This window comes from Scaptodrosophila lebanonensis, unplaced genomic scaffold (genome assembly GCF_003285725.1).
Source record: "Scaptodrosophila lebanonensis strain 11010-0011.00,11010-0021.00 unplaced genomic scaffold, SlebRS2 tig00000001-arrow-pilon, whole genome shotgun sequence".
Lineage (NCBI taxonomy): Eukaryota > Metazoa > Arthropoda > Insecta > Diptera > Drosophilidae > Scaptodrosophila > Scaptodrosophila lebanonensis.
In genome coordinates this window covers 17,522,239-17,549,978 of record NW_022060529.1, presented here as the reverse complement: position 1 = coordinate 17,549,978, position 27,740 = coordinate 17,522,239, and the positions used below count along the sequence as shown (strand labels likewise).

At 38.1% G+C, this 27,740-nt stretch overlaps 1 protein-coding gene across 2 annotated transcripts; it reads left to right on the top strand.

Moving 5' to 3' along the window:
* Positions 1-90: 90 nt before the first annotated feature.
* Positions 91-27,740, top strand: LOC115623622. Of its 2 annotated transcripts, XM_030518056.1 has the most exons (14): positions 91-494; positions 17,071-17,418; positions 17,960-18,154; positions 18,216-18,347; positions 18,419-18,561; positions 19,054-19,134; positions 19,218-19,275; positions 19,963-20,970; positions 23,208-23,267; positions 23,324-23,640; positions 24,083-25,236; positions 25,450-25,644; positions 25,708-25,869; positions 25,934-27,740. In XM_030518056.1, the coding sequence occupies exons 2-14, from the start codon at positions 17,254-17,256 to the stop codon at positions 26,053-26,055; spliced, it is 3,792 nt and encodes a 1,263-aa protein (XP_030373916.1). In that variant the 5' UTR covers positions 91-494; positions 17,071-17,253; the 3' UTR covers positions 26,056-27,740. The 2 variants fall into 2 exon arrangements, with proteins under 2 accessions (XP_030373916.1, XP_030373925.1); XM_030518065.1 differs by lacking the exon at positions 19,963-20,970 and having other exon boundaries at positions 92-494; positions 25,934-26,055.

Here is a 27,740-nt window from a genome sequence, read left to right as displayed (position 1 = left end):
GTTGCCATACTGAAGAAACGGCAGCTGTCAACATTAAACTGTCAAACTACCCCACCTCCTACTCAGTAGTTTTCTCCACACAGCCATTCGAGCGGCGTTAGCTCCAACGAATGCAAGCGCGTTATGTTTTGTATTTTGTTATACTAGAAAAAAAGTAGTGAAATGCACAAAAACAATACAGCAGTAATGTGAAAATCGAAAAAGTAGTAATAAAGCAAGTGTAAATAGCGCGCTGCAGAAGAGCAAAACTTGTCAATTTATTGGCAAACCTTCTCGTGTGTGCGTGAGAAGAGGTGCGCGAGTGCAAGTGAAAATTCTACGTGCAGCTGCTGTTTGCTTATGCATGTGTGTGTGTGCATGTGTCGGTGTCGGTGTTTGGACGCACTTTTTTTTATTTATTTGGCAGAAGGAAGTCTTCGTCATCTGTGTGCCGAGTAAAAAAGACTTAAATAGCACGCTGCAGCAAACACGGATCAAGTTGGAACGGTTGAGAGGTGAGTGCATGTAGGTGTGCTTGTGCGTGAAGGGGGAGGGGGTAGGGCTAAGTGCAATGCAACTGCAATTTATTTTTAATGCAATGAGGCCTGTGGCTAATCCAAGGCACGCTAATTAGCCAAAAAAGGCAAGCAAAGCTGCCACCATCCGTCGCCTTGCACACGCACCAGAAAAGAAGCGACCAAATATACAAAAAGAAAATCGATTTTCCTGAACTCACAATTTTCTACGCCTGAATGAGCCGTGGAGCAGAGCAGCAGCAACATCGGCGTGGGGAGCCATCAACATCGTTCCCAGTACGCGTCGGCCGCATCATACATACATACATATATAGGTATAGTACATACAAACATCCACACACACACATATAAATTGAATTTCGAAACACGGAAGCGGCAACACGGCGTCGGCGTACAATGTGATGTGGCAGAGCCCCCAAAGGTTCCCCAACTTCTCAATAAATTCAGCTCCGAATATTTGTTGCTCTGGCTGGTGTGGATGATGTGTATGAAATGTTGTTGTGCTGTTGCTGCTGCTGCACAAAAAGTTAATGCCAAAACCCGATCCCAACCATTAAGCTGCGTGGTTGTCACAGCAACCGCATTTAGCAGATGATTTTAGCGACCATCCAAAGCACAATCAAAAAAAAAAAAAAAAACAAAATCGTACGTTGCAGTCAAAATCTTCATGTAAGGTGTCGGTGGTGGGGGGCGGTTGTGACAGTCAGTGTGTTTGTGTTTTGATGACGGCACTCAACACACACACCACACTGATTTACTGCATATGCGTGTACATATGTATGTACTTGTATGTATGTGTGTGTTTGTTTATACCAATCATTTTTGGCACTCTGCAAAGGGGCACAAATGCGGATGCTGGCGCTGATGCTGAGACGTGCTTTGTGCGCAGGGACGGACATGTCTGGTCGTATCCGCTAGCACCCTTAATTTGCCGCTGTGTGTACGTATGTGTGTTTGAGTGTGCGTGTGCGTTTGCGTGTGCTTAGGGTTGCGTACGATACTTCAAAATTTCTTTTATGACCGTTTAGCATAGGTTTCTCATATTAGGATTTACTTTTTATGGCACATTTTATGTGTTTTTAATCACACTGCGTCAATTTGTTGAAGTTGTTGCTGTTGGGGGCGTTCGCTCTACGCTCTGTTGCCTGTCTGTGTCAAGTGTGTGTGTGTGTGTGTGGAGTGCTGCTGCTGGTACAAAATGATTGCACAAGCGCCCGCATAATTATAAAGCACGCATTTTAACAGCTGTCCCACTCTTAATGAAATTGAATTTCTAATTATAATAAAGGGTCTGCTTCGCATCAAACTTGCATTATCTCGCTATCTGACCTGCACCATTTCGGGCAGTTTGGCCTTTTTTGATGTTCGCAGCAAACACACATACACGCACACACACACAAACACATCCACACAAACTGTGCCTGTGGGCTCTATTGCCCCAAAACCCATCTCCCCACTTTTTCCTGGCTGCGCTCTTTATTTTTGTTGCTGTTGTTGTTTGTCGTCTCTCGTCTTATTCTTTTTATCGTTTCTCCATGGGCCGTTGAAGTACAAAAATATATACGAATCTATCATGGCGGCAGCTGCTGTTGCCCACCCTGCCCTGTCCCTGATCCCGGCCATGATCCGCTCTCGCTCTGGCCGGCAATGGGCACCAACTGTTGGCCGTATGGTGCTGTCGTCGTCGTCATCGTCATCACCGTTGTTGTTGTCGTTGTCTACATCATCATCAATCCCTTGATGTTGCTGTTGCTGTACGAGTAGTTGTTGCCTCACAAATTTTTCATGTCAAAAACTTTGCGTATTGCATGCTCTATGTTTGTTTTTAGAGTTTGTTTTATTGAAATCATCATACACACACGCACTCACACACACACATACTTGTATGTGTATGCTGTGTTCACATTGAGGAGCATACAATTTTTACGAAACTCCAACGAGAAAGGCAACAACAACGACCACGACGACAACTGCAGCCACAGATGCATGTATTATGCATGCAAATTATGTGAGACTGGCGATCGTCAAGTTGACTCCACCGTAAACTCCATGCCATTTGGCCAATATATCAGAGGTACACTGACTTAGCCCTGCCCAGATGCTTTGGGTCGTGCTTGTCAGCTCCCGCCTCCGTTGCACCGTGGTTCAAATTCAAGTTGCTGCTCCAGAAAAACTATTATTTTCTCAAAAGTATAAGAAATGCTGATAATGATGTGAATACATTGAATACATAAATAAATACATGGGTCATCGAAATAAATCATGTGTTCAATCTAAGTTTGGAATCATTTCTGGCCAAATATTCATAAAGTTATTTAACTTAAAAATATAAGAAACATTGCCATTGATTCACGCAGTTAGTTAAATTTCTCAATATATTTTATATTTGTTTTTACCTGTCATGGGCTTAATTAATCATTTTCTTGTTATCAACCCCACAAATATAATAAAAATTCCAAATAAATCTTCAATATAATAAAAATTCTAAATAAAAAATAATTTATCGAATTTCGTTGGTCTTTCAACATTAGTCAAGTATGATAAAAATATCTTCAAATGGAACATATTTTTCGCACCTTTTAAGGAAAAAGCAAATGTCAACGTATTTTGATAGTTACGCTTAATAAGAACAATAAGATATAATTGTAGATCGATCTTTGTGTACATTTAGGCTTAAATTTCAAACTTATATTTATTCGCTTTTTGTAGTGAAAGTATATCGCTATGTCTTACAAGATGTAATTAACTCGGCTATATATTTAATATATTGTTAAAGCCTGGAATTTTATGGCCCTTTTATTGGTGGATATTACCTTTTTGTAAATAATTTCCTTTGTATTGATTCTGGAGCTTTATGAATAACGCTTCACAGGACACGGAATCGAAAGTATTTAACTTCCTATATCCAGTTTTAAATAAGTTAAATGAACTAAGATTAAGAACAATACAATATAAGCAATAACATGTTAACCAATAGATGAAGGCTATTCAAATTAGTTTGCAGATTATTAAAATCGCATTGCATTACAAATACTACATATATGCTCAAACGTATAATGAATCGCTACCACTGTGCGTAAACGCATTTCTGCCAATGTATGGTGTTGTCCGCCCCACGCAAAAATATTTTTGTTGTGACGGTGCAGATACTTCTTTGCCTGCCGGAGACGGCAACGAAGACTGCAGTTGAATGCCCGCTGCACTGCACTCACATACATACAAACAAACATATATGTATGTACATATGTATGGATGTATATATTCGTATGCTTGCATGACACAAGCCTTTGGCATTTGCTGTTGTTGTGGTTAAATTTTCACTGTCGATAATTGCCGCGTGATTTCTAATCAAATTACCATGTGGATCGAGACATTATTAGAACGTCGGTCTGCTGTCAGTCTATTTACTTTAATTTGTTGTAATTTTAAGCTCAGTTGTTATCCAATTTTAGGTCTCAATTTACGTCTCAAGTTTATTGACGTTTGTCATGGTTTGTTTGTCTTAATTAGAAATCGTATGCATTGTGCATTGCTTTTACACTCCAATTATTTGATTATGTTTTTTGATTATGCCCAAACAACAGCTTATACCAATTGGGAACGTCTCTATCGTTGACATAGTATCACAAAAGCCATTAAAAGGCATTATATGGGAAGGCGTTGCCGCCGCTCCGCTGCATTTGTTGCAGTTGCAGCCTCAACTGTTGTGGCAAGTCATGCCAAAAAGTCGCTGCCTTTTCTATGCGTGTTTGTTATTTAAGCTGACATCGTCGTCATCGTCAGAGTCAGCGTCAGCGTCATACCCCAATTACAGTCAATTAAACTCTATCAAATTCTGATATGGGTACGGCGATCGCACCGCACTATGTCAGTTGGTTGAATCGGGGCTATGCGAGTATATGCGTGCGTGCCTTTAGCCGAAAACGTGCCATTGCGTGTTTTCTTAACCCTAGTCTTTAGCTATAAGTAGTAAGGCCGTGCATTTTGTTTCGCATGTTAACACCTCTGTTTTCCCCTTTTAATTCTCTCATTTAGTGCATTTGCTAAACACAAAGACAGTGAGGGGAGTGCACGGCATTACGGCTCATTGCTCAATTCGAGGGCTCGCTCTCTAGCCACCTCAACCGTCCGCCATTCATAACGAGCAATTGGGTAACTGTCTAGCCATTGCCGGAAATTAGGTTACACATCAGCTACTTTTATATGTTGGCGCGATATAACCGACGATCGCATTTTATCTGATATGCATATCTCTTAACCACTTTAAAGCCCAACTGTTATCATATCTGGCCTGGCCATATTTATCTGTGAAAGCCACATAATGTCGTCATGCGTGCCTTTTGTCTACATTCCCCTTTCGGACTCTAGCACTTGCAACATACGCATGCAACCACGTGTCTACACAATATAGTACATACATACATATGTGTATGTATAGATGTGCCCTTTCTACTCATACTCGCAATATGTGTCAGTTGCGCCAGTTTTTAATTGTTGCGCCATATAAGAAAGCTAAAATTTGAATTTCCATTATAGATAAAACTGATATCACTATGAATGGGGTTTGTGCAGAGTCGATGGTTAAATTTGTGTAACAAATCAATTTAAACGCTATCCAAGATATCTATGTAGACTTGGAAGCATTTTGTAACTTTATTATTTATTTAAAATATGGTACATATATGTACAAATATATAGCGCATATGTAGATAAAAAATATATTTTTATCTTTTTACGTGCAACTAGTTCTAGAACTAAATAAATATATGTATTAACAAGTAAAAAAGCTAAAGTCGGGTGTCCCGACTTTGAAATACTCTGTACATATGTTTACAATAATTATAGAAAATAAAAATAATTAAGAAAATAAAAAAAAATTTGATCGATTTTACCTTTCTCGGTATTCGAACTCAAGTAAAGGGTATTTATGGCTATAACTTCCTGCTAAATCGGTTTATCATGATGAAACTTGGCATACGGACACATAAGTACTAACTTTGCAAAATTTGAGTTCGAAATTCCAAGAATTACTGGAGTTACGATTTGCGGGGTAGAGGGGGGAGGGAGGGAAATTCCAAAATATACATTTTCTGCGTATTCACATAAGGCATCTGGGACTAAAATTTGGTGTTCCTAGGACTTATAGTCTCCGAGATATAAGCGATTATACGAATGGAAAATCGGGAAAACCCCCATAGGGGGGAAGTGGGGGGGACATAAAAAAAATAAAACAAACTCGTATAGCGTACACACATAAGGCATCTTTGTGCAAAATTTGGTGTCTCTAGCTCTTATAGTCTCTGAGATCTAGGTGATCATACGGACGGACAGACGGACAGACAGACAGACAGGGCTAAATCGACTCGTCTTGTCATGCTGATCAACAATATATATACTTTGTGGGGTCTGCCACGCCTCCCTCTGCCTGTTACATTTTTCAGCTCGCGCAAACCTAATATACTCTCGTACATTTCATGTACAGAGTATAAAAATATATGAATATTTTGATTAACCTTGTAATAGTATGTATATGGCCATGAGCCGCGAACCCTACTGTTTGTGTATTTTCTGATATTGCATTAGAAAGCATTTCTTTCTTATTCTGCATTTGGCCAACAATGGCTTACATTCTCGTCTCACGTTTGATGCTATCCATCAGATATGGCTACAATATCATTGCATTAGCCTTAAAACTATGCCTCACAGTAGTATTCTTGATTCGTCTCACTATGTTAAGTAATACATGTGTACCTTTAAAAAAAAGGTGCTATAATCTTAGCTACTCTAATATACCCTTACATTTACATCAAATGAATATAATGAAATAAATAATAATAAAAATGTACAATTCAATTTACAGTTAACTTATCAATAAAATCAGTTATGCTGCAGACAATCTTGTTCGTGATATTTATTCCTTTACAATTTTAAAAGTCTTTAAACATATAAATAACTGACTTAATTTCCATGCAATTAACAAAAATTTTTCCTTTGAATATATGTAAATGTATATTGTATAAATATTTTCTTTCAAACAAGGCTTTTAAGAAGGCAATTGTAATTTCCAAATTTTGATTACAAGTTGCAAATATTTGGGTTATGTTGGTCTAGCATTTAAAAGAATTGTACTTTGAAGTTTATTGATAGATCTCGATCGACTAAATAAATCAATTGTGCCCCAACCTCTGTGCTCTTTCGAATATTTAGAAACAAAAAAATTGTTTCCAAAACAAAAAGGCGACACGCCTTGCCAGCGTTTGGGAACCTCATCTATTTTTAGTAATTGTGGCCTCCTTTCATTATGCGTCGCTGTACAGCATGATTTTCTTTAAACATATAGTATGTGTGTGTGTATGTATGTATGTGTATGAAGTTCCAGTTCATTGATGACACAATATTTCAACGACAAGATTTCATTAGACTAGACAAAAAATAGAAGAAAAGAGAGAGACTCATTAAAATTTGAAATGAATATTTTGGGTCAAACTTTACGCGGCAGTCCAATGCACACACCCCAAAAAAATATGCACAGATAGTACTGCGTGTGTATGTGTGTGTGTGTGTGTAGGTATGTATTACAATTGTTCGATTGGACATAAACAAAATACACACGCACACACACATATAAGCTATAAACGATTAGAGAGCAGTGCTGGTCGCATTAAAAAGTCGCGCCCAACACGCTCCATGAAATTAATTAAAGCTGCTGATGGTGATCCCAAGGGGTTAGGGAGAAAGAAAGCTACCACAATGCGTACAATTATTGCTTGTATTTTTGTGTGTCTTTATGTGTGTGTGTGTGTGTGTGTGTGTGTGTGTGTGTGTGTGTGTGTGTGTGTGAGTGAGTGCGTCTGTTTGTATTTCATTGGAAAAATATAAAAGCCATATAAATAATTTGCTGTGTAAGCTGGCACAGCAGCTGCTGCCACTTGCACGCTTACATACATAAATACTTATGCATACATACATACAAACGTACTTATGTACATACTATACAAGTACGTATGTACATACATATGTACTTGGGTCAAGTCACTGCCAAAAAGTAGGCGCACTTTCTTGCTCGTGTGCTTGTGTGCTAAGTGGGCGTGTAGCCCTTGTAGTTGTTGTTCGCACTCTGCACTTGTACATATCTACTTGTATATGTACGTATCTATATATATACTTGTATGTATGTATGTATTTATGTACGAGATATCTGTATAAGTACAGCGAAGACGTCGTCATAATGAAAATAAATTTGTTTTTGTGGCCACATCGCGCACAATGAAGTTCTTTGTACCGTTGCAGATGCAGATGCGAGTGCGAGTGCTGTGCAGTTTGTCTGTATGTATAGTATGTAAATAGATATGTGTATTGTGTGCATATGTATGTGTGTGTGGTGCACTGTGGTTTTAAAGAATTCCTACTATTGTCTTGTAAATAAACTGGCAGGGCGCCCTTTCATTACGTTCATGGTTAAGTCGAAGCTGCCACGCCAGTTAAAGTTTAACAAATCAGAAAAATACATGGTGCGTCCCAAAACAAACAGAGCCTTTTCAATATAAACACACAGAATTGATTTTTTAAGAAAATGAGTTTATTTTATTCAAAATAATCAACTTCCGAGCATTTCGGTCGAGTATCTTAGCTTGTCGTTGGAGTTAGCCTTTTAAATAGCTTCGATGTTGTTAAAGCGGTTTCATCAATCAATCAAATCAATTTTGCGAAAAGGCAAAACTCATCCAAATTAGGCGAATATTAAGAGCGAATATTTTTTGTCAACAAATCTGTCACAAGTATCGACTGATGAGAGATCCTTCTTTACGACATTGGGGCCGAATCACCAAAATAAAACACACGGTTGTACGCATTCAAATCAACATTGTCTTCACTTTTGACTGTTTTTTTTTTCGGTTTTTGACAGTTTTTGTGGCGTCCTAATTATATCAATTGAATGCGAAATTCTGAGCAATATATACAACAATGATCGATAAAGCAAATCAGTATAGACATATTCCTTGGTATGCACAGCTAGGAAAACCAATATTTGTTAAACGCAGCTTACTACAAACCTTAATCTTTATTAGTCGGCAGTACAGTAAGTTAAATAACTTTTTTGCTTATCGCGACATCAGAGTCATGGTATTTATGAGTTTTTAATAATGCCACACCACCTTATAATCATCACATAATAACTGCCGTAAAATTTGTGAGAAATTGTGGGATACAGCATATGTATATTGTACATGTCTTTCATGTTGCTGTTTGCATATTGTCTTCAATTCTAGCCCATACTAGAAGGCTAAGTCGTATAGTAGATAGCTTGCACTTTGTTCGAAACATTTAAAGGAGTATTTTTTTTGCTTAGAAAATGGGAAAACTATAAATATTGAGAATTATTGAGCTTGTTTTACTTTTGACAAACGTACGATCTTAACGTTTGAGAGAACATTGAATAAGTAAGGGTGAAATAGAAATTCGGTGTGAGACTACAATTTTTTCTTCATGCATTCTGGTTCATAGAATTAGTTCCTTCAGACTATTTTTTGTTGCCACACTTGGTGGTCAACAATAAAAAATAAAAGTGTGCACCTGATAATTAAAAAATAAAAAACGGCTTAGTTATCTAATATCGATGCATTCAATATCTCTGTTCTGACTACGAGGCTTAAAATATTTTTGGAAAATGCATTTTTAGATAAGAATTTCCCCACAAATATTCAATAAAGCATATCAAGTTATATGCACGCAAATATTTTTGAAAATCCCACAGGAAATGGGGTGGCTTCAAACAAACCAGCCGTGAATGAATGCGAGGAAGGCGCTATTCCATTCCCATAATTATCGCGAGTGGGTGTGTTTTTTTTTTTTTCATTCCAGACTGAGTGTGTGGGGAACACGTTGCAGCATTAAATTTCTCACACAGCATGAGGCGCCACCAATTTATTAAAGTGACAGTCTGCAGCACAGAACCAATCAATTTAGAATCACAAAAATTTTAATGTTCAAACTTTAATTTAAGGTCTAACTTGTAAAGCAATGCTTTCACAATTTTCAGACTGATTAATGTTCTGTTGGTGACAAGGATATATAAATATGCATATAAAAGAGTACAAAATAAACAAGATAGGGCCAGTTTTTTAAATTTTTCTTGGGGACTGATTTAAAGGGGTTTTCCCTGTGGAAAGGCGAACAACCCACAGCCCAAACGGTGCGACTTAGGAAGCTGAAATATTCTCTTAAGTTTTCTTTAAATTCCTTTTTTGTCAGGAGGGAGTGTGCTGTATTTTCTTCCCTGGTCAGCTCATCTGCGATGTAGTTTCCCTTTACGTGCCGGTGTCGAACTTCAGCCTGATAACCACTACAACAATCTGGGAGGCGGAAAGAGAGTCGTATTTATTTTATTTTTTATTTTTATTTATTTAATAAATAAGTAGTAGACTCCTCCTCGGCTTTTGCCTTCAAGTTAGGAACCATCCGTAAAAACGTTGATGGCATTGACACTCATTGAAGCTCTTACCATGATTGTTTGGTGGAATCCCTACATTTTTGCAAGTTAAATATATTGACGATTCTGAACTTTTTCTATTTAGATAATTCTTTTCAATTTTTTTAAAACAAAAATGTTGAAATATTCATGCTTTGCAATTCATGCGTATTAATCATATCATCTTTTCATCTGTAAACTAGCAATCCTATTGTATGTAAAACATTGCTCTGTACCTTTTTATTGAAAATGCAATCAAGGGTTTTTCCTGCTCACCTTTTAATGCTGCCACTCAGGTCTATTAAAAATGTTAATGGCTGCCGCAGGTTTTATTTGATTCTTGCCACACACATAGGCACATATACTTATGATGTAGATGCAGCATATGCTGTTCGATAATTAAGTTTCCGCTGCTGCATAAAAAGCACTCGAGTCTAAATAGCATCGTGGCTGCATCAGTCAGTCTTTCTCTTCTAATCACATTATAGATACGAATGCGCTTTGTCTTTGTGGCACTTGAAACGACAGAACGGCGTGCCGCGGCGCGTGGGCGTTTGAGGCAGTTCTTGTGGCTCTTCTATACACACATTTATGCATATATACTATACATACACGTACATAAGTGGATATATACTCGTATATATGGTTGAACAATCGAGCAGTATCTATAACTGCATTTATACCTTTATTAGTTTGTCTTTGTGCATATGCTCTTTGAATTTACGAGTCTATATTGCCGCCACTGCATTGAACTTTGACTTCAGGCCTAGTCAAGTGTGTGTGTATGTTGTGTGTGTGTGTGTATAGGCCAAAGCATTGCTTGTTGTAGGCCAAAGCAGGGGAGACATAAGCACTTTGGCCAACAACAAGTTGTATGCCAGGCTTGTGTTGTTGCTTTGTTTATATGCTGGTCACAGAAAACTTGTTGGACAAGCAACCCGTTGACTAACCAAGCTGACACACACACAGTGGGCCCACTTATGATATTCAAGTGCATAAAAATTGTAAATATTGTTTAAATTGTGTCAAGGAATTGTCACTTTTTAAATGGGATTGGCTATAAAATAAGTAATTCAGCATTTGATATTTTGCTAAATATCTTCATAATAATATTTAGGGCTTTAAAGAACAGTTTATAAAATGATTAGCTGCTGAGAAAACTTAATGTGTGGATATTCTTCACAGATATCGTTTTTTCAGATTCAGATGCAGATATTCATATATGTATGTACATATGTATACAGTTCGTTTTATAATTTTTTTAGGCCAGTATTTCCAAGTCGAAGCGACATAGCCGAAAAACGTGGCATGTCGACCTATGTTAGCTATATACTATGGACTATATAGCCTACAAATCATTTAAATGGTTCATTTACTTTTCAACTTACTTGAAGAAAAGAGAGAAACAGAGAGCTTTAATTGTAGGGACTTAATTTTGTGGCAAAGAAGTTTAAAATTAATTTAATATTCTGAGTCGTTGGTTGGAATAGAAGAACAAAAGGTCGTGGGTTGGAACCCCACTCATAGCGAGAGAATGGCCTTAAAAAGTTCTCCTCTCGAAAAAGAACTCTTCTAAATACTTGCTTACTTCAACGTCGTGGTCATTTATCCACCAAAGAACACATCCATCCACGCTATCTGGACACACTCTCCCCGGCGGCGACAGGTGGCAGCCTCCACTTCGATTTCGATGTTAAGGATGGCGCTAGACTGGATGAACACCCGCAAGGAAGAAGACGGATCGGCAGATCTAACGACGACAACCTGGCGGCGGACTACCCTTCAGGAACTATCCAGAAACAACACCATATGGTATACAGAGAAGACAGACAGACGGCTAGAAATAGAGAGTTAGATGGAAAAAATGTTCTTGTAGAAGCCCTAAGCTCCCAAGTGGAGTAAAAAGGAATAAAAAAAAATGGTTGTAGGGCTGTAGAAAATGTTTGACTCTTGTTCGGACAGAGTTGAGTAAATTGTTTTGTATATTATAAAATTAATATTAATTAATATACTCATTCTTTTATGTATTAATATTTTAAAATAGGAAAGCTTGAGACTTAAATGTTAGATTGCCTTACCTTTTAGATTGTGGATTTATTGTCTATTACTTTTATTGTTGCAAAATTACAACAAAAAACACCAACAATTCATGACCCAACAACTTTTTCAAACAAGACGTTTGTTTTGATTTCATACTTAAAGTAAGTAAGACTAAGTCGATCGGTCTTATACAATTTGGGTTTTTAAACAAAACATCCAAAACCTTCTTAGTGCTAATATAACATACACTATGAATAGAAACTGTCACTTTCTTATAGCTATACTATAAGTATTTTGTGTTTATTTCATACGTAAAGTATGACTAAGTCGATCGGTTGATTTATCATACAAACGTTGGAGCCGGTCTTATCGCATTTGGGTTTTTATTTAAACAAAACATCCAAAACCTTCCTAGTGCTAACATAACATGCACTATGAAAAGAAACTGCCAGCTTTTTAAGTCTTAGCGTTTGCGTTAATCAATAATCAGTTGGTCAGAACACACTATTTTATAGCTCTACTATATATTAAGAAAATTAGAAAAATATCCAAATGTAGTTATTTTATTGACAGATCGGGTGCAATTGTCACCGATTGGCTTTGTTTTTGAAGCCACTGTGGAACTATATTTGTACTTATAATTGACTATTTGACTGACTGTCTGGCTGCCTGTTGGTTTGTCTGTTTCGATTGTTAGGTGCTGTTACTTTTACGGAGTTTGCCTTTTTATACCCTGTACCCGTAGGGTAAAAAGGGTATATTAGGCTTGTGCAAAGTATGTAACATGCAGAAGCAAGCATCTCCGACCCCATAAAGTATATATATTCTGAATCAGCATGACGAGAGAAATCGATCTAGGCATGTCCGTCCGTCCGTCTGTCCGTCCGTCTGGATGAACGCAAGGATCTCAGAAACTATAAGAGCTAGAATAACCAAAGTTGGCATCCAGATTCTCCTAGGTCCGAGAAAGGACGAGTTTATTTTATTTTTTTTAGTTGTCCCCCCCTTCCCCGCTTCGGAATTTTGTCCACATTTCAAATGCTACCCTAACCAAACTTTGCACACATAATTTACACACATAATTATCTACTGTTGATTAAAATTTAATTCAATTCGGTCAATTCCAAGAAAAGTTATTAGCGAAACAAATTCTCGGTAGTACAACCCCCACAAACTGCAGCAACAAGTTCGCTCTTCTTCTTCCTTTGCTGCTATGGGCGCATATAACTCAGTGACGGAAGTTTACCTGGGTACAGGGTATTACACGGTCGGGCTTGCTCGACTGTAGCGTTCTCTCTTGTTGTTGTTGAGTTCGCTCTGCAAGTTTGTTTTGTTGTGAGTACATAAATATTTTGCATTTGGCGCAATGCTAATTCATTTGCATTCCCCCCACCCATCACCCCCACAATGGACTACAATGTCGGTTCTATGTGTTTGTTATGTTATGTGCAGAGTGAGGGAGGGGCTTGGCTTGGGCTCTTTTTTTTAGATGTTCCCTTGCCTGCCGTCTGCCGGCTTTGTGCCCATTTCCATTCATAGCAATCCGGCAGCTAGCATTCAAAGCCGAGCACGACGGACCGACGGACCGACCGACCAACTGACTGATGGCCCCGGCATGCTTGGCTGCATTTTAAGTTCATTTTGCATAGTTTCTGCCGCCTGTTTGACACTTTTGCCGGCGTCAGTTAACAACGCCAGTTCATTGGTATGTGCGACACGCCTGGTCTTGGGCTGGACAAATAAGCGCAGAGGGCTTACAGCACTGAGAAGACAGCTCAGAGCTCAGGCAAGCCGGCAGCAATTTATTCTGACGGTGGGGAGTCCATTGCTATGGAGGCGGCGTTTTTCTTAAATTAATATTGATGATAATGCTACTTTCTACTTGAACAACAAATATACATACATACATACAAGCAAGCAAGCAGGCAAACAAACAAACAGGCACATATGGCCAAGTCAAGACAACACAATTAGCATTTCTTGCAGTCAAGCAGACAATAAGCAACAAACACTTACAAATACAACACACGCCCTGAAATCAATAATTACATACAACGTTTCGAAATATTTATTGTATGCGTCCGCGAGAGTCATTTAATATGTTTGTTTCTTTCTTATTATTATTATTATTTATTTGTTTTTTTTTTTTGCGGCCACAACCACACTATTTATGAGCATATTTGAAGTATGAAAAATATGGAATTTGTATTTATTATTTCTGTGTGGTAGAAGTTCGATGAAAAAATGTAAGTACTTGGGCGCGCTTCGTTGCAAGTTGTTGCATTTATCATCATCGCACCCGGCATGGTTGCTATTAGTCTTCTTGTTGTTGTTGTTGGTATTCTCATTGCTGCCTCTAATTGAACGCCCCGGCTTGTTGGTTGAGCGCGCTTGTGGCTTGTAGCTGCTGCTGCTGCAGTTGTTGTTGTTGTTTTTGTTGTTGTAGTCGTTGTGGGTTATGTTGTTATTGCTGGCATATTTTATGCTTCAATTAAGCCGTTTCAAATTTTATTAGTTTTCAACGCATGTACGCAATGCATTTTACACATATTCAACTTTTTTCAAATATCCCATATTTTTCATATTTATGTGCATTGCATTCATTGCTCTGCCATCGCATTTGTGGAGACACTATACTCGTATATTCCCAACAACGCTGCGATCTTATGCAATTGTCCCCGTTCCACGCTCGACAGAAATATGTTTTCATGTCTGACACATGTTGCTCGCAGATACTTGTAATAAGCCTATTAGCTGTGCTGAATGATTAACTCAAGGAAATGGGATCAGCCCAGAATTCCAAATGTGGTCATAAAATTTTTTTTTTTTTATTCACCCAAATATTGGGAATTAGCGAGGTTGATCAAAGAGGAAATCTACTCTTTATCCTACATTAAAGGTTGAAAGAGGAAATCAACTTGTTTTTCTTGTGGGACTAATTTGATTCCATTCTTTTAATAACTTATTTATGAAATCATTTACCGACTGTAAATGACAGTCATTTTTGTAAATCTTGCTGGATAATATGGGCTGTTTACTGGCCACTTCAATTTCCGTTATTTTCTGGTCCCTAAGAACATTTCTAAAATTGTTCTGGTAGGTATATGTATATATATGTACCAATACTCAGCCCAAATCATTGGGACACTTTTTTTCGTTAGGAATGAAATTCTGGGGTGTTCAGAAATTGGTATATTAAATTAATATTATTATTATTAATAGTAGACCCGCTGCAATGTTATTGGAGGAGTTCCATCGCATAACAAAAAAAAAGGATTTTAAAAATATTTTATTTTATGGATTATTTTTGTTATTTATATGGCTGCCCTTCTATTTATATCTTACTAGAGTGCTCTTTCTCTCTCTTGATTTGCCTTTTCAGTTAGTCACATACCCTTACAATAAACCAATAAGCCACTTGGCTGCTGGATTTAAACGTACCTTCAGGCACAGACTTTGAAGTTACGCCTAGGAAACAGTTAATCAGATATTCACACAGACATAGACACGCCCAACATTTTTAAACTATTTTGTGTTGGCTTTTGGATACGAACCAAAAGCACTATGCTTATCTCTAATCTTTGTAACTGATTTTTTAAAATAAAAAAATAAACTTTTCATTTGAAAAAAAAGAGAAGAAATATTAAAACCCCAATAATTCAAGCTGCAAGTAAAATTTCAAAAATGCGAGTATGTACTTTTTTTGTATTTTTTTCAGAGAATATAAAAACCAAATTCGAAGATTGGGGTGTGCGTTGATCGCCAATTAGTGAGTCAGTCAGTCAGGACAAACTGTTTTATATACGAATATATAGAGATTATTAAACTTTTGAAACTAATTGCAAAACTTGCAAACTTGCGTTTGAACCTCAAAACTGAATCGCTTGACTATCAAACAAAGAAACCCATTTCGCAAGAATTTGGCTAAAATTCAATCAAATAATTGATTGAGAAAATTGTAATCAAAGAAAATAGCGAATTGCTTCACTTCTTACAAAAACTGCACTTGAAGGTATTTGTACATTTTTTGGATTTTTAAACTTTTGTAATTCCATGAACTGATAATCAAAAGTCAGTGAGGATTTACGTATAAATTGTATATCCCATTAAATTATATGCTTATATTATGACGTAAATGTTAAATTGGCAAAAACAAAAGTACATTCATCCACAAATGTGAAAAACAAATATAAATAGTCTGTATTTGAATTGTGCGAGCTGAAGTCATTTCTTTGAATCAAAAAACGCCTATTTTATCACGAAAGTTTTATTTATTTTTACAAAAGCAACAAATGCTAAATACATAAATCATTACATCAATACAAATCCACCCAATACTGCCCGAGCTTATGTCATTTCCAAAATTAAATAATCTTTTGTTAAGACAGAACATTTATATTAAAACTAAATGGCTTTATTTATTAAAAAAAAAAAAAAAAAAACAATCGGCCTTGCTGGAGCTGAGTACACAGTCTGGAAAATGCTGAAAAATGTTTTTATTTTGTGAAATTCTGAATAAAATCCATCTGGTGTGTGCGTTTCTCGGTGACCACAATAATAGATCAGCTGGAACTTTCGCTTTCATCTCTGGCTAATTATTATACAGAAATCGTGTGCATGTTAATCAAGCGCTAATTTTCAGTCAAACACAACACACATACACAGAGACTGAGAGACTGACAGACCAACTGAAAGGCTCGTTCGGCCTTTTCACAGTTGTTTATGCTAATTACAACAACGTGAAGCATTTTTCATGATTGCTGCCACAACGACCGCCCATTGACTGCCCAAATGGGGTTGGGTCAGCGACCCATGCATGAAATGTATGGTCTTCGATATTAATGTATACATATATGCTGTACATTTGCCCATAAATAGATATAGTATATATAATTACTACTTAATTAACATAGACATAACTTTTAATTTCGTGTAACGCTTCCAGAGAAATACACGAAGAATACGTAGTGGACGATTATTTATAGACCGTCAATAAGCTTGTCATCATTAATAATTCCCACGACATTTTTCTTGCATTGTTTTCAGATGTTGTAAACGAAAAATCGCCGCACAAAAGCGTCCGAGTCTGAATCCAAAACTCTTACTTTCCTTTTTTTAAAAAAAGCTGATAAAGTGGACGGAGAGAGAAGAAACTGCAGCCGGCATACCGATACTCTCGATATTATATTTCGTCGAACGAAATCGAAATTGTATTCTATACTATATACTATGTACATATACTCAGACACAGCAAATATGAAGCCACTGTCGCAGCGCCGCTCATCATTGAAATTTAATCGGATGTCGTCGACGATGACGGGGCTGCTATTTTTGCTGGTCTGCATCGGTTCGCACGTGAGCGCAGAGCGCGATTTCAACCTAAACGACTCCCAGGTGAGTGCGAGGAGTATCTGAGCAATTTTCATGCCGTGTTTCACTTGCTGAGCATTTTGGGTGGCCATTTGCGTGGGGATTGCAGATTAGCTTAAGTGGCGGCCTAACTGCCTGCCTGCTTGGGTGACTTCTAAATTTTAGAGACACAGGCCGGCATTGTCGTCGACTCGTTAATGGATTGGGCTGTGGTTAGGGCCGGAGACCACAGGCGCGACCACGCTCAACTGCGGGCATTTGTTAACTGCAGTGGCAGTCAGTCAGTCAGCGTCAGCATCATCGTCAGCTCCCAGCCCAGCTGTCAGTTTCTTTGTAATTTTGATTGATGATGCATGACAGCCTCAAGTTGAAATATGCGCGACTTGCTGCGTTGGGACGCTTTGAGGAACCGACGCTCTCCACGATTAGATAGCCACGAAATGATAACGCTGAATGAGAACAAAGCGCATTATGTTCGGCAAGCTGGAATTTATGTGCACTGCTCGACTTGATCGGATTTTATGTACCAGCTGTTGCACATTAATGCATAACTTTTCATTTCTAGGTGCCCGTTATTGAGCCCAAAGATGTGCCGGCCTATCAGCAAGACCCCTACGTTACGGAACTTATGCGCTGTGAGCAGTCGCCGAACGAGATTGTGCTCTCATTGGTGCTGAAGCAGCACGACTGGAACGAATTGAGCGCCGCCAAACGCGCCCATGTCCAATCCAAGCTGGCCAAATTCTTTGCCATACCAAAGGTAAGAAACAATCACCATAGGGGAACACAAATACATGTGCTTATTTGGGTTCTGGTTATAGGAATTCATAGCATTGGATTCGATAAGAAGGCACGACTTGCAGTCTATGCAAAAAACAGCCATGCGTAAAGGTGGAAAGCTTCAGAAGGGCTGGGAGACTACGAATAGGCGTCTGGGACGCGCTAGTTTTATGGTAAGTCTAAGAATCTAAAATGTGTTTGCAAGAGCAGACTTGTAAGTATGCTCCGTTCATGTGACTTCTAGATTGGTTGCGGTGCTAATTACTTTGATATGGGAGAGCCAATCGTCAAGCAGATTGCGCATCAAGTTAAGGATGGCACCATCGGCGCCATAACGGAGGAAAATTTTGGAACATGGTATATATGGCGCAAAGAATTGAGGCCCAGGTAAATGAAACAAATTAAAGTCTTCTCTTCATCCAAATCCGCCCATTTGTGGATATTTACCTAATTGTATGCTAAAGAACGTTCCTATTTCGTGACGAAAATGTGTTTAAAGACTGAATATAGCACATTTATTGTTTTGTTTCCCAATTAATTAAAAACTAATTATATCAGAAAAAGAAATAAGCTCGTCTCTTCTTGAGACTAGAAGTCTAACAGGAGAAGACCAAGTCAATGGTTAATGTGGGCTTTTTATAATTGAGCATTCAACTATTTAAGTCAAGGGGTGAGAAAACAACCATAATGTACTTGTACTTAGCCAATATATAACATAAAAGTTCTACTATTAATCACAAATTGTGATAAACAGCAACTGTACGATGAGTAAGACAACTGTAAAAATGGCGTAGCTCTTGCGGATTCGCGGAAATTAGTTAAATTGTTCTGCAGATATTGTATGCATCGGTTTTTCAAATCCATTTTAACAAATTGCAGATCACAACGGAAACGACGAGATACGGAGGGCTCAGCACCCGAGGACGATTATGAGTATGACTACGGCGAGGAGGAAACGCCGTAAGTATTATTCATACACACTTTAAATAAAGCACTTGTTGATTCGATTACTGATGGATTCGTTTTAATTTTTGTATCTATAGAGAGCCAGTCACCACAACGCCAGCGCCTACACATGCCCATCGTCATCACCATGGCGTGGTAAGTGTGAATCAATTGTTTTACCGTTACTTTCCGCCTTCTTTTTTTTTGATTAAACTCACTGTCATTGATCATATTGGTAATATGATTTACATACACGGTTTTAATTGTTAAGTACATTCACACATACGGATGTTATTTTCTTTAATTTGTTTTCTATATGTATAATGTTATATATATATTACACACTCCGTTATTATTTCCGGAAGTCTATTATGTTTGTTACTGCACTTTGTTGATATGTGATTAAAAATAAAAACACACACACATATATACTATATATATATATAAATTGCACCAACACTGTCATACAACAGCAACAAATACTACATAAGTGACTAAAAGTAGTAGATATACACACATACATACATACACATACATATAAATGTTTAGTTTGACAAGCCCTACACATACAAACATACACACATGCAATCGAATTTGAACATAACTGTTATTCATCATATGGTGTTTTTGTCTCTTCTTCTCTTTTTGCTATTATACTCGCTGTGCTCATTACTGTTAATTACTGTTACTACTATTGCCAAAAAATTTAAAATATCCAAAAATAAAATCCAACAACAACAACAAAAATAAAACAAATATCTGCTACTAACAACCATCATGACTACCAAACCCCTAAACCTCTCAAACTGTTACTAACATGGAAACGCGATTCGCAAATTGAAGACCGATAATATCAGTGCTGGAGCAGGGGCTGTGCCCGCTGTAGAAGTTACCGCTCCAGCTCCGCCCAACAGCCCCACAATTGTGGAGAGCAGGCCAAACAGTTTGGACGAGGAAATCGAGGAGAGTGTCTCCAAATTGGAATCGGTCATTAGCAAAACCATTGAGAACACTAAAAACATTAAGGAGTTGTCTGTGCTGAGTGTTGACGACGATGCTGACGAGGACGTTGATTTGGAACAGTTGGGGAAAACGCATGCCGTAGGTGTGCCAGCGGTGCCACAAATTGTGGAGACTGACAAGATGCTCGTAGAAGAATTTGACAATGAATTGGATGTGATTAAGGCGGATACTGCCACGCCCAGCATTGCGTCAACTACTAGTGCAACGGTAAATCCAAGCTTATTTGATGCTGCGCCCAACATGAACAGCAACAGCAACAACATCATAAACAAGAACAACAACAATGATGATGATGATGATGATGGTGTACAGGATACTGTCGTCGTCGCTGTGACAGCCGCTAATGTAGAAGATCACATGGCAACAAGCACATTACTAACCACTAATCAAGACATAATTGCCACACCTGCAACACCCAAGTCAGCGTCTGTACATGCCCATTCCACACAGCCCAATTCCATAGAAAACAACAACAATATCAGTAACAACAGCAAGCAGTCACCTTCATTTTCACCATACGATGCCAATTCATCGGTGTCTGTGCCATCAATTGCAACAACAATCGAAACTATTGAAACGACTTCTACACCTTCGTTACCATCGTTATCGTCTGCCGCCGGCACAAGCATCCCTGTAAGCACCATCACCACCTCCACCACGACCTCAGCCACTATGAACACCACACCAAGCACAATCAGTGTCACTGAGTCTGTAACGGTTAGCAACAACAACAACAACAATAACAACACAACTTTCACAACAGCAACAACAGCAACTTTACCATCATCAACAACAAGTACAACAGCAACACAATCACAATCGCCAAAGGTAATGTCGCTATCGTGTGTGTCCTCTCTGCCACTCTCTCTCTCTCTCTGTCTCTCTCTCCCCTCTTCTCCTGTTCTGTCTGTTGTTCATAGATTCGTACAAACATAATCGTACACATACATAGTACATGTGCAACGTCTATCGTATAAGTGTATCATCCTCTTCTCTTTTATAAAGCCATGTGTATATGCATATACAAGTATGGCCATATACATATATGCTTATATTTGTTATTGTAGCCTTTTATGTTATTACGCTCTCTATGTGAAATATAATCCAAGTTAGTTGTGCCTCTTGTGCTGTTCGTATTGTGTAAGCATTTAGTGTACAAAAATATGAGAACTTTTGTGTCGCTCCAATGTAAAATATTTTTGCAAACAATTTGACAAATTTCAGACTTGCTTTGTGTGCTTACGAAATATTTCTTTTAGTTTTAAATATCAAAAAGAAATACAATCATATAATTACTGTGCATTCAAGCAAATACTTGGGAAACACAAAGTTTTAGACGATATTGTAACGAATGCAGAAAAAATATATAGGAAAGCTACTATTTAAGACATTAAAGCGTATGCAGTATTAAATGTGGAGGATAGAGGATACATAAGTACAAAAACTTGCATTGAAACTTGTGTTCATATAGTAAAAACGTTAAAGAGACATAAAATAAACTAAAATGCAATAGGAGATTCCCGATAAGAATGGGGCAGACATTTGTCTAAAGCTTAGTTAGTTTTTGTGAATCAAACATATCCGATTAGATCCTCATCCATTAAACTTTCTTTGTTTTATAAATACAAATATGTTTTTCTTAAATACGTTTCAACGTGATGATATCTTAATCTGGTTTTATAGCTGAATAATTAAAAAAATATGTGCCTAACAAACAACTGAAATATTAAAACTTTATCGATATAGGCCAGTACCCTGTTTTCGAGCTTCGATTTTTACAAAACGAGTTATTTTCTCGAATTAATTACACTTACCATTATTTGAAGGAGCATCTCCCCGCACATTAGAACTCCGATTCGATAACTTTACTTAATTTGTGAAAACGATTTGGACAAAATTGAACGACGAAATCTCACTAAAATCATGGAAACCTGAATAAATGTACATATGTATGAAAGTCTACATACCAAGCATGATATGAGAAATGAGACAAATAGAATACCCTTGTACTTATGTATATACCTTTACCTAATCAATCCATTATGATTATGATATAAATTGATTCATGCCACCCGTTTTTTAATCAACTTAAAATTATGTCCACAACGTTGAAGGGCTAAAGTTTGCCTTTCTTAATGCCACTTCCTGCGTTCTTTGTCCTTTTTTCTTTTCAATTATGTAATTGTACCACGCTAGTTTTATGTTTTAAATCTGCGTCCCTCGAACCTGCACCACATTTAATAAATGTTTCTTAATTGTTGTCAAATATAAATAAAAACGCAGCAGCAAGTACATAGCGAGCCCGAGCTAACGCTGAGCAGCTTGTCGCCCAGGCATTTCACAGAAGACGATGATGTTGAAGCGGCAACTAGTGTTGCCTTAACAACGGGTCAGTCCATTAGCGAAATTCATTTTGAGAGCTCGACGACAGCTTACGTGCCGAGCACTGTTAGCAAGGTGAACATTTGCTTTGAATTCCCGTAGGAATTAGTTGGTTCGCAGAACAAGTTATATAGTTTTGTTAATCCCTCTCCAGCTGCACTGCAAACATCACAAATACACACTTAATTCCAAGTAGCTGGCCTTTTTTCCCTCCATCATCCAGAAAACGGTGGCGCATGTATGCCAGCCAATTATAAGCAATCCATAGTGAATAAACAGGATTTTCTAGTCTAATGCACCTAATGATTTTAATACGCCATTCTATTGGTCAATTAGCATGTAAGAACATCGCCAATTAGCAACGGATAAAAGCGTTTGATGCAGTGCATCAACGTGAGAGTTAAACACACGCCTGCATGTTGTCCGGTTGCTGACAAGCTGTAAGTCCCTGCATGCTCTTTGTAGTGGTATGGATTGTATTGTACTATATACTCTATGTTGATATATGTGCCTGTATATACATACATTGTCTCTATGGCTAATGGTAGATTAATAATGGCAAGTCAATGTGATCGGTTTTGGATCAACTCTTCGTATTCACAACGCATGACACTAATTATAACACAAATAGCGCCTATTCCGCCAACGATCCACATTTTACTTATGAACGCTTTACTTCCTAGGAAGAGGATGCCAATGCCATCGATGCCAGCAACAACAGCAGCGTGTCCGCTGGTCAGGATGTAAGTATTTCAGGATGTAGACTAAAGCATTCCAGTACTGATCAATATTTTTGCAGTCCACGGCAACCATTTCAGTGTCTACGACAACTCCACATGTGCCCGTTGCGTCGATCGAGGTGAGCAGCACAACTTTCGCCTCGACGGATTATGTGGAGCCTCACAACGAGAACAGTGCACCCATCATCAAGACCCGACTGCAGAAGTTGGCGGTGACTTCGGGCAAAGCTTTCACGTTCCTGGTGCCCGAGGACACATTTTTCGATACGGAGGATCTGAAAAACCTGCGATTGGAACTTACGGACAAGGATGGGCAAGAATTGAAACACAATTCCTGGCTGCAGTTCAATGCCGAGAAACGCGAACTTTATGGCCTGTAAGTTGCAATTATTGTAGTTTTTTTTCAGTACCAAAAATTTGTTGTTATTTCAATTGTATTCATTGCCGATGGATATATTTTGTTTTATTCGTACATCTGGAAACGGCATCGAAATTCTCTGCATTGTATTTAAAATCTAGCTATACAGCTTAGGAGCTAAATACTTTTCACATTATATTGAGTCCTCTATGAACATGAACATCACCAATCTATCCGTTCGTGTCTTCACTTAAAATTATGTATAATTTATACAAAGATAATGCAACATGATAAGAACATATACAGAATATTGGAATTATTAATATAAGAAGTTAGCAGCAAAGTAATCATTCCACTTAATTAACCTAGTTAATTAATCCCGGTTAATTTACTATACAAAAAAGAGTACGACCTAGTAACAATTATTTTTATAAAATTCTCAATTATTGTGCCTTTACAGGCCCTTGGATGATACGGTATCACGCTGGCAATATCGCCTGACCGCCACGGATTCGGGTAACGAGAGCGTAACGGAAACAGTCGAGATCAGCGTGCAGCAGCATCGCGGGGTGCGCACAATCAACCATGAGATCAACATTGCTGTGCGCATCAACGAGAAGCATTTGAAGAATATTGACTGGCAGCTGAAACTGATACATGGGATCGCTAGGACCCTGGAAGACGGGAACAGTGCAGCGCTGGTGGTACGTGAAATACGGCAAGTGCCGCAGGATCCGCACAGCGCCACATTTGTCTATTTCAATGAGACGCTGCCCACAACCGAGTGTCCCGAGGCAGAGCTGAATGATATTGTCAGACGGTTGGATGCGCAACGGTTGAGCGATTTGGTGCAGCCGCTTTTGGGAATAAAGTCGATTACAGGGCAGTTGATTGGCTCCTGTCTGAAGACGGAGCTAACCAAGCCCAAGCCCACAATGCATATGTCCAAAAACTTGCCGCCCATGCCCCGCAATCAGGTGGATCGCGTGAATGCGTCCGTGGGCCAGCTGCTGGTATACAGGGTGCCAATCGATACCTTTTACGATCCCAACGATAATGAGCTGACGTTGACGTTGAAGACCAAGGATCATAAAGAGCTGGGCACACGACACTGGCTGCAGTTCGATTCAAAGAATCAGGAGTTCTATGGCATACCCAAGAGTGGTGACCTCGGCTCCGATGAGTATTTGCTGGTGGCCGAGGACAGTGGGGGCCTAAGCGCCACCGACGCGCTTGTCGTAGTCGTCAGTCATGCACCCAAAAAGGAGTTTAGCGTCTTCTTCAAGGCCTATCTGGCCATACGCCACGAGAATTTCAATGCCGATCTGCAGCGCAAATTTGTCGAGCGTATTGCTCAACTGCACGGCGATTCGAATACGAATCAGATACAGGTGCGTTCGATAACAACGCATCACGATTCGGATGGCACGATTGTTAATTTCTACAATACGTCGCTGTATAAGTCGCACAACCGTTGTCCTGATAAGGAGATGGCGATCACGCGTAGCGTTTATCTCACCAGCGACATGATGCTCAGGGAGAGTGTGAAGAAGCTATTGGGACCGGAGCTCAATCTGACAAATCTGTCGGTTGCGCCTTTCGGTGCCTGCCATCGTAAGTATAGATACTTATAAGATAATAAGGTCTGTTCCACATGAATCGATTTGAATTCGAACGGCTTTGCTTTCGTGTTTTGCTCTCGAAACCAAAGCTAATATAAATTCGATAGTTTTCCACAATAGATAACAGCTTAGATTCAAATATTTAGGCCTCAATATTTAGCATCACAATATGCTTCCGTATATAATCGCATTGTCGCATTTCTAGAAACTATGGACATAAATCAGCATGAATATATACCCACGCGTACCGAGGAGCCTGGCTTAAAGTCCACATTCTCCGAAGAATACTTGGCTACATTTATTCTGCCTGCCGTTATCATTTTAGTCATGATATTGCTGGCCTCAATTATAGCATGCTGTTTGCATAGACGTCGTCACAAGAGCGGCAAAATGGAGTTAGGTAAGCGACTCAAATAGATTCATGAAAGATTTAAACCTAATATGTACTTCAAATGTGTTGTAGGTGATGAGGAGGAACGCAAATCTTTCCGCACCAAGGGTATACCCGTCATATTTCAAGATGAGTTTGATGAGAAGCCTGAGATAGGCAATAAGAGTCCTGTTATACTCAAGGACGAAAAGCCACCATTAATGCCACCGTCCTATAACACATCGAATTTGATTGGTACGTGCAATGGAAATAAGCAATAAGCTATGATGTGTAATATAATGATTCTGAAATTCTTCAGGTGACAACGATGTCGATGAGTATGTGCCACCGCCGGCAGTGGTGGTGGGCGGTCGTGAAATCCGGGGGAAATCCCCAGCCACGCCCTCCTATCGCAAGCCACCACCATATGTCTCGCCATAAATGTGTCAAAAGGAAACAAGCGAACTGAAACCGAACCGACTATATGGGCAACATATACAATAAAAAAATCGTAGTAACCCACAAAACAAAATAACATACACAGTCTACAAATCATTTAACTCTCACTACCTATACCCACTATCTCAACAATACTGCACAATTGGTATGCATCAGAAATTTGTATAAGAATTTTGTATTAATTGACTTGACAATTGAGAATGAAATGCATTGAATTGAATTGATTTGATCGCAATGAATTGACCATTGTATTCATAACAGAGAAAAGGTGAAGCATGTGTATACATATATATTATTCGTGGACACAACTGGATACAATCAATTAGCGATTTCATAAACGGTTACTATTAAATAAAACAAAACTAAATGAACAGGATATGCGTGCAAGTGCGCTAAAAGTCTTAAGCTTAAACCTACATATGTATGCTGCATATTTATTTAGTATGTACTTTAATTTATATACGAAACAGCAAGCTCAAATGCTTGAAAAACACGCCCATTTTTAGTATAGCGTTTTAAGTACACCCCATACAGTATAATTTATAATAAGTTTAAGGTACTAAATCGAACTAAGTTACGGCAGTTTTTGATTTCCGACAATTACCAATTGTTGTCTGTGCAACTAGTATTTCTATTTTTTTCATGTTCTTTCAATATTTGTACCTGGCTTTTTAAATCATGATCTTCAAAAAATGTAAGAACGTTATATGAAGTTATATCTCATAAAGTTACGGCCGACAATTCTTTTTGTTTAGAAACACTCATACACACGGCACAAAAAAGTGAGCTGTCAGAGTCGAGTTTTTGAGTTCAAAAACTAGACTAGAGGATCTTTCTTTTAAACGCATGCTTCTAAATTTGGGTTCGAACTAGTATTAAGCAATAATTTCTTGTAACTTTTGTGTGCTTAACACAAGTCTATCGCATGTTCAGATTCAAGCATATATAAATATATATGTTTATTAATTGCATCCAGCTAAAATGCAAACAACTAATCAAATATACAGCATGGTCCTAAACGCCCACAAGTGCTTCCTTCACACCCCCACCAACAACCATATCCATATCCAATTGATTAATGCTCTGCCACATACATCCCATACTCAGAAAACCCTCAAGTGTTATATCAAATTATTACTTAAAGTAGCCATTAGTTTTAATGATTTTTTACATCGTTTACAAACACATACCTATTGCATAAGTTTAAATATGTACCCGAAGCAAAGAAAAGGAAATGAAAAGATAAGAAAAAGAAAACGAACGAAAAAATCACGTTTGTATTTATATTTATTTGTAAGCATGTCTGCTAATCTTGCAGTACTTATATTCACCTTGAATTGTACGAAATATTATTGGTTATACTTAGAACGTATCATCATTTTATACAACAAACAAAAACCTATGTAAGTTAGAGCAATATTTTTACCTAAACAACAAACTGAATTACTTAAAGAACAAAAACAATTGTCAAACGCCAACATTATGCGTTATGCCTATTAAATTAAGCAACTAACAAACTTTGAGTATTCGAGAAGCTCAAAAATCAAATGTTTACACTGTATTTTGTAACAATATGAGTAGCATTATATACGAGTATATATAGAAATAACAACAACAATAGCAACAGAACGGTATCGATTTATTTTGAATAAAAAATGCCAAAGATA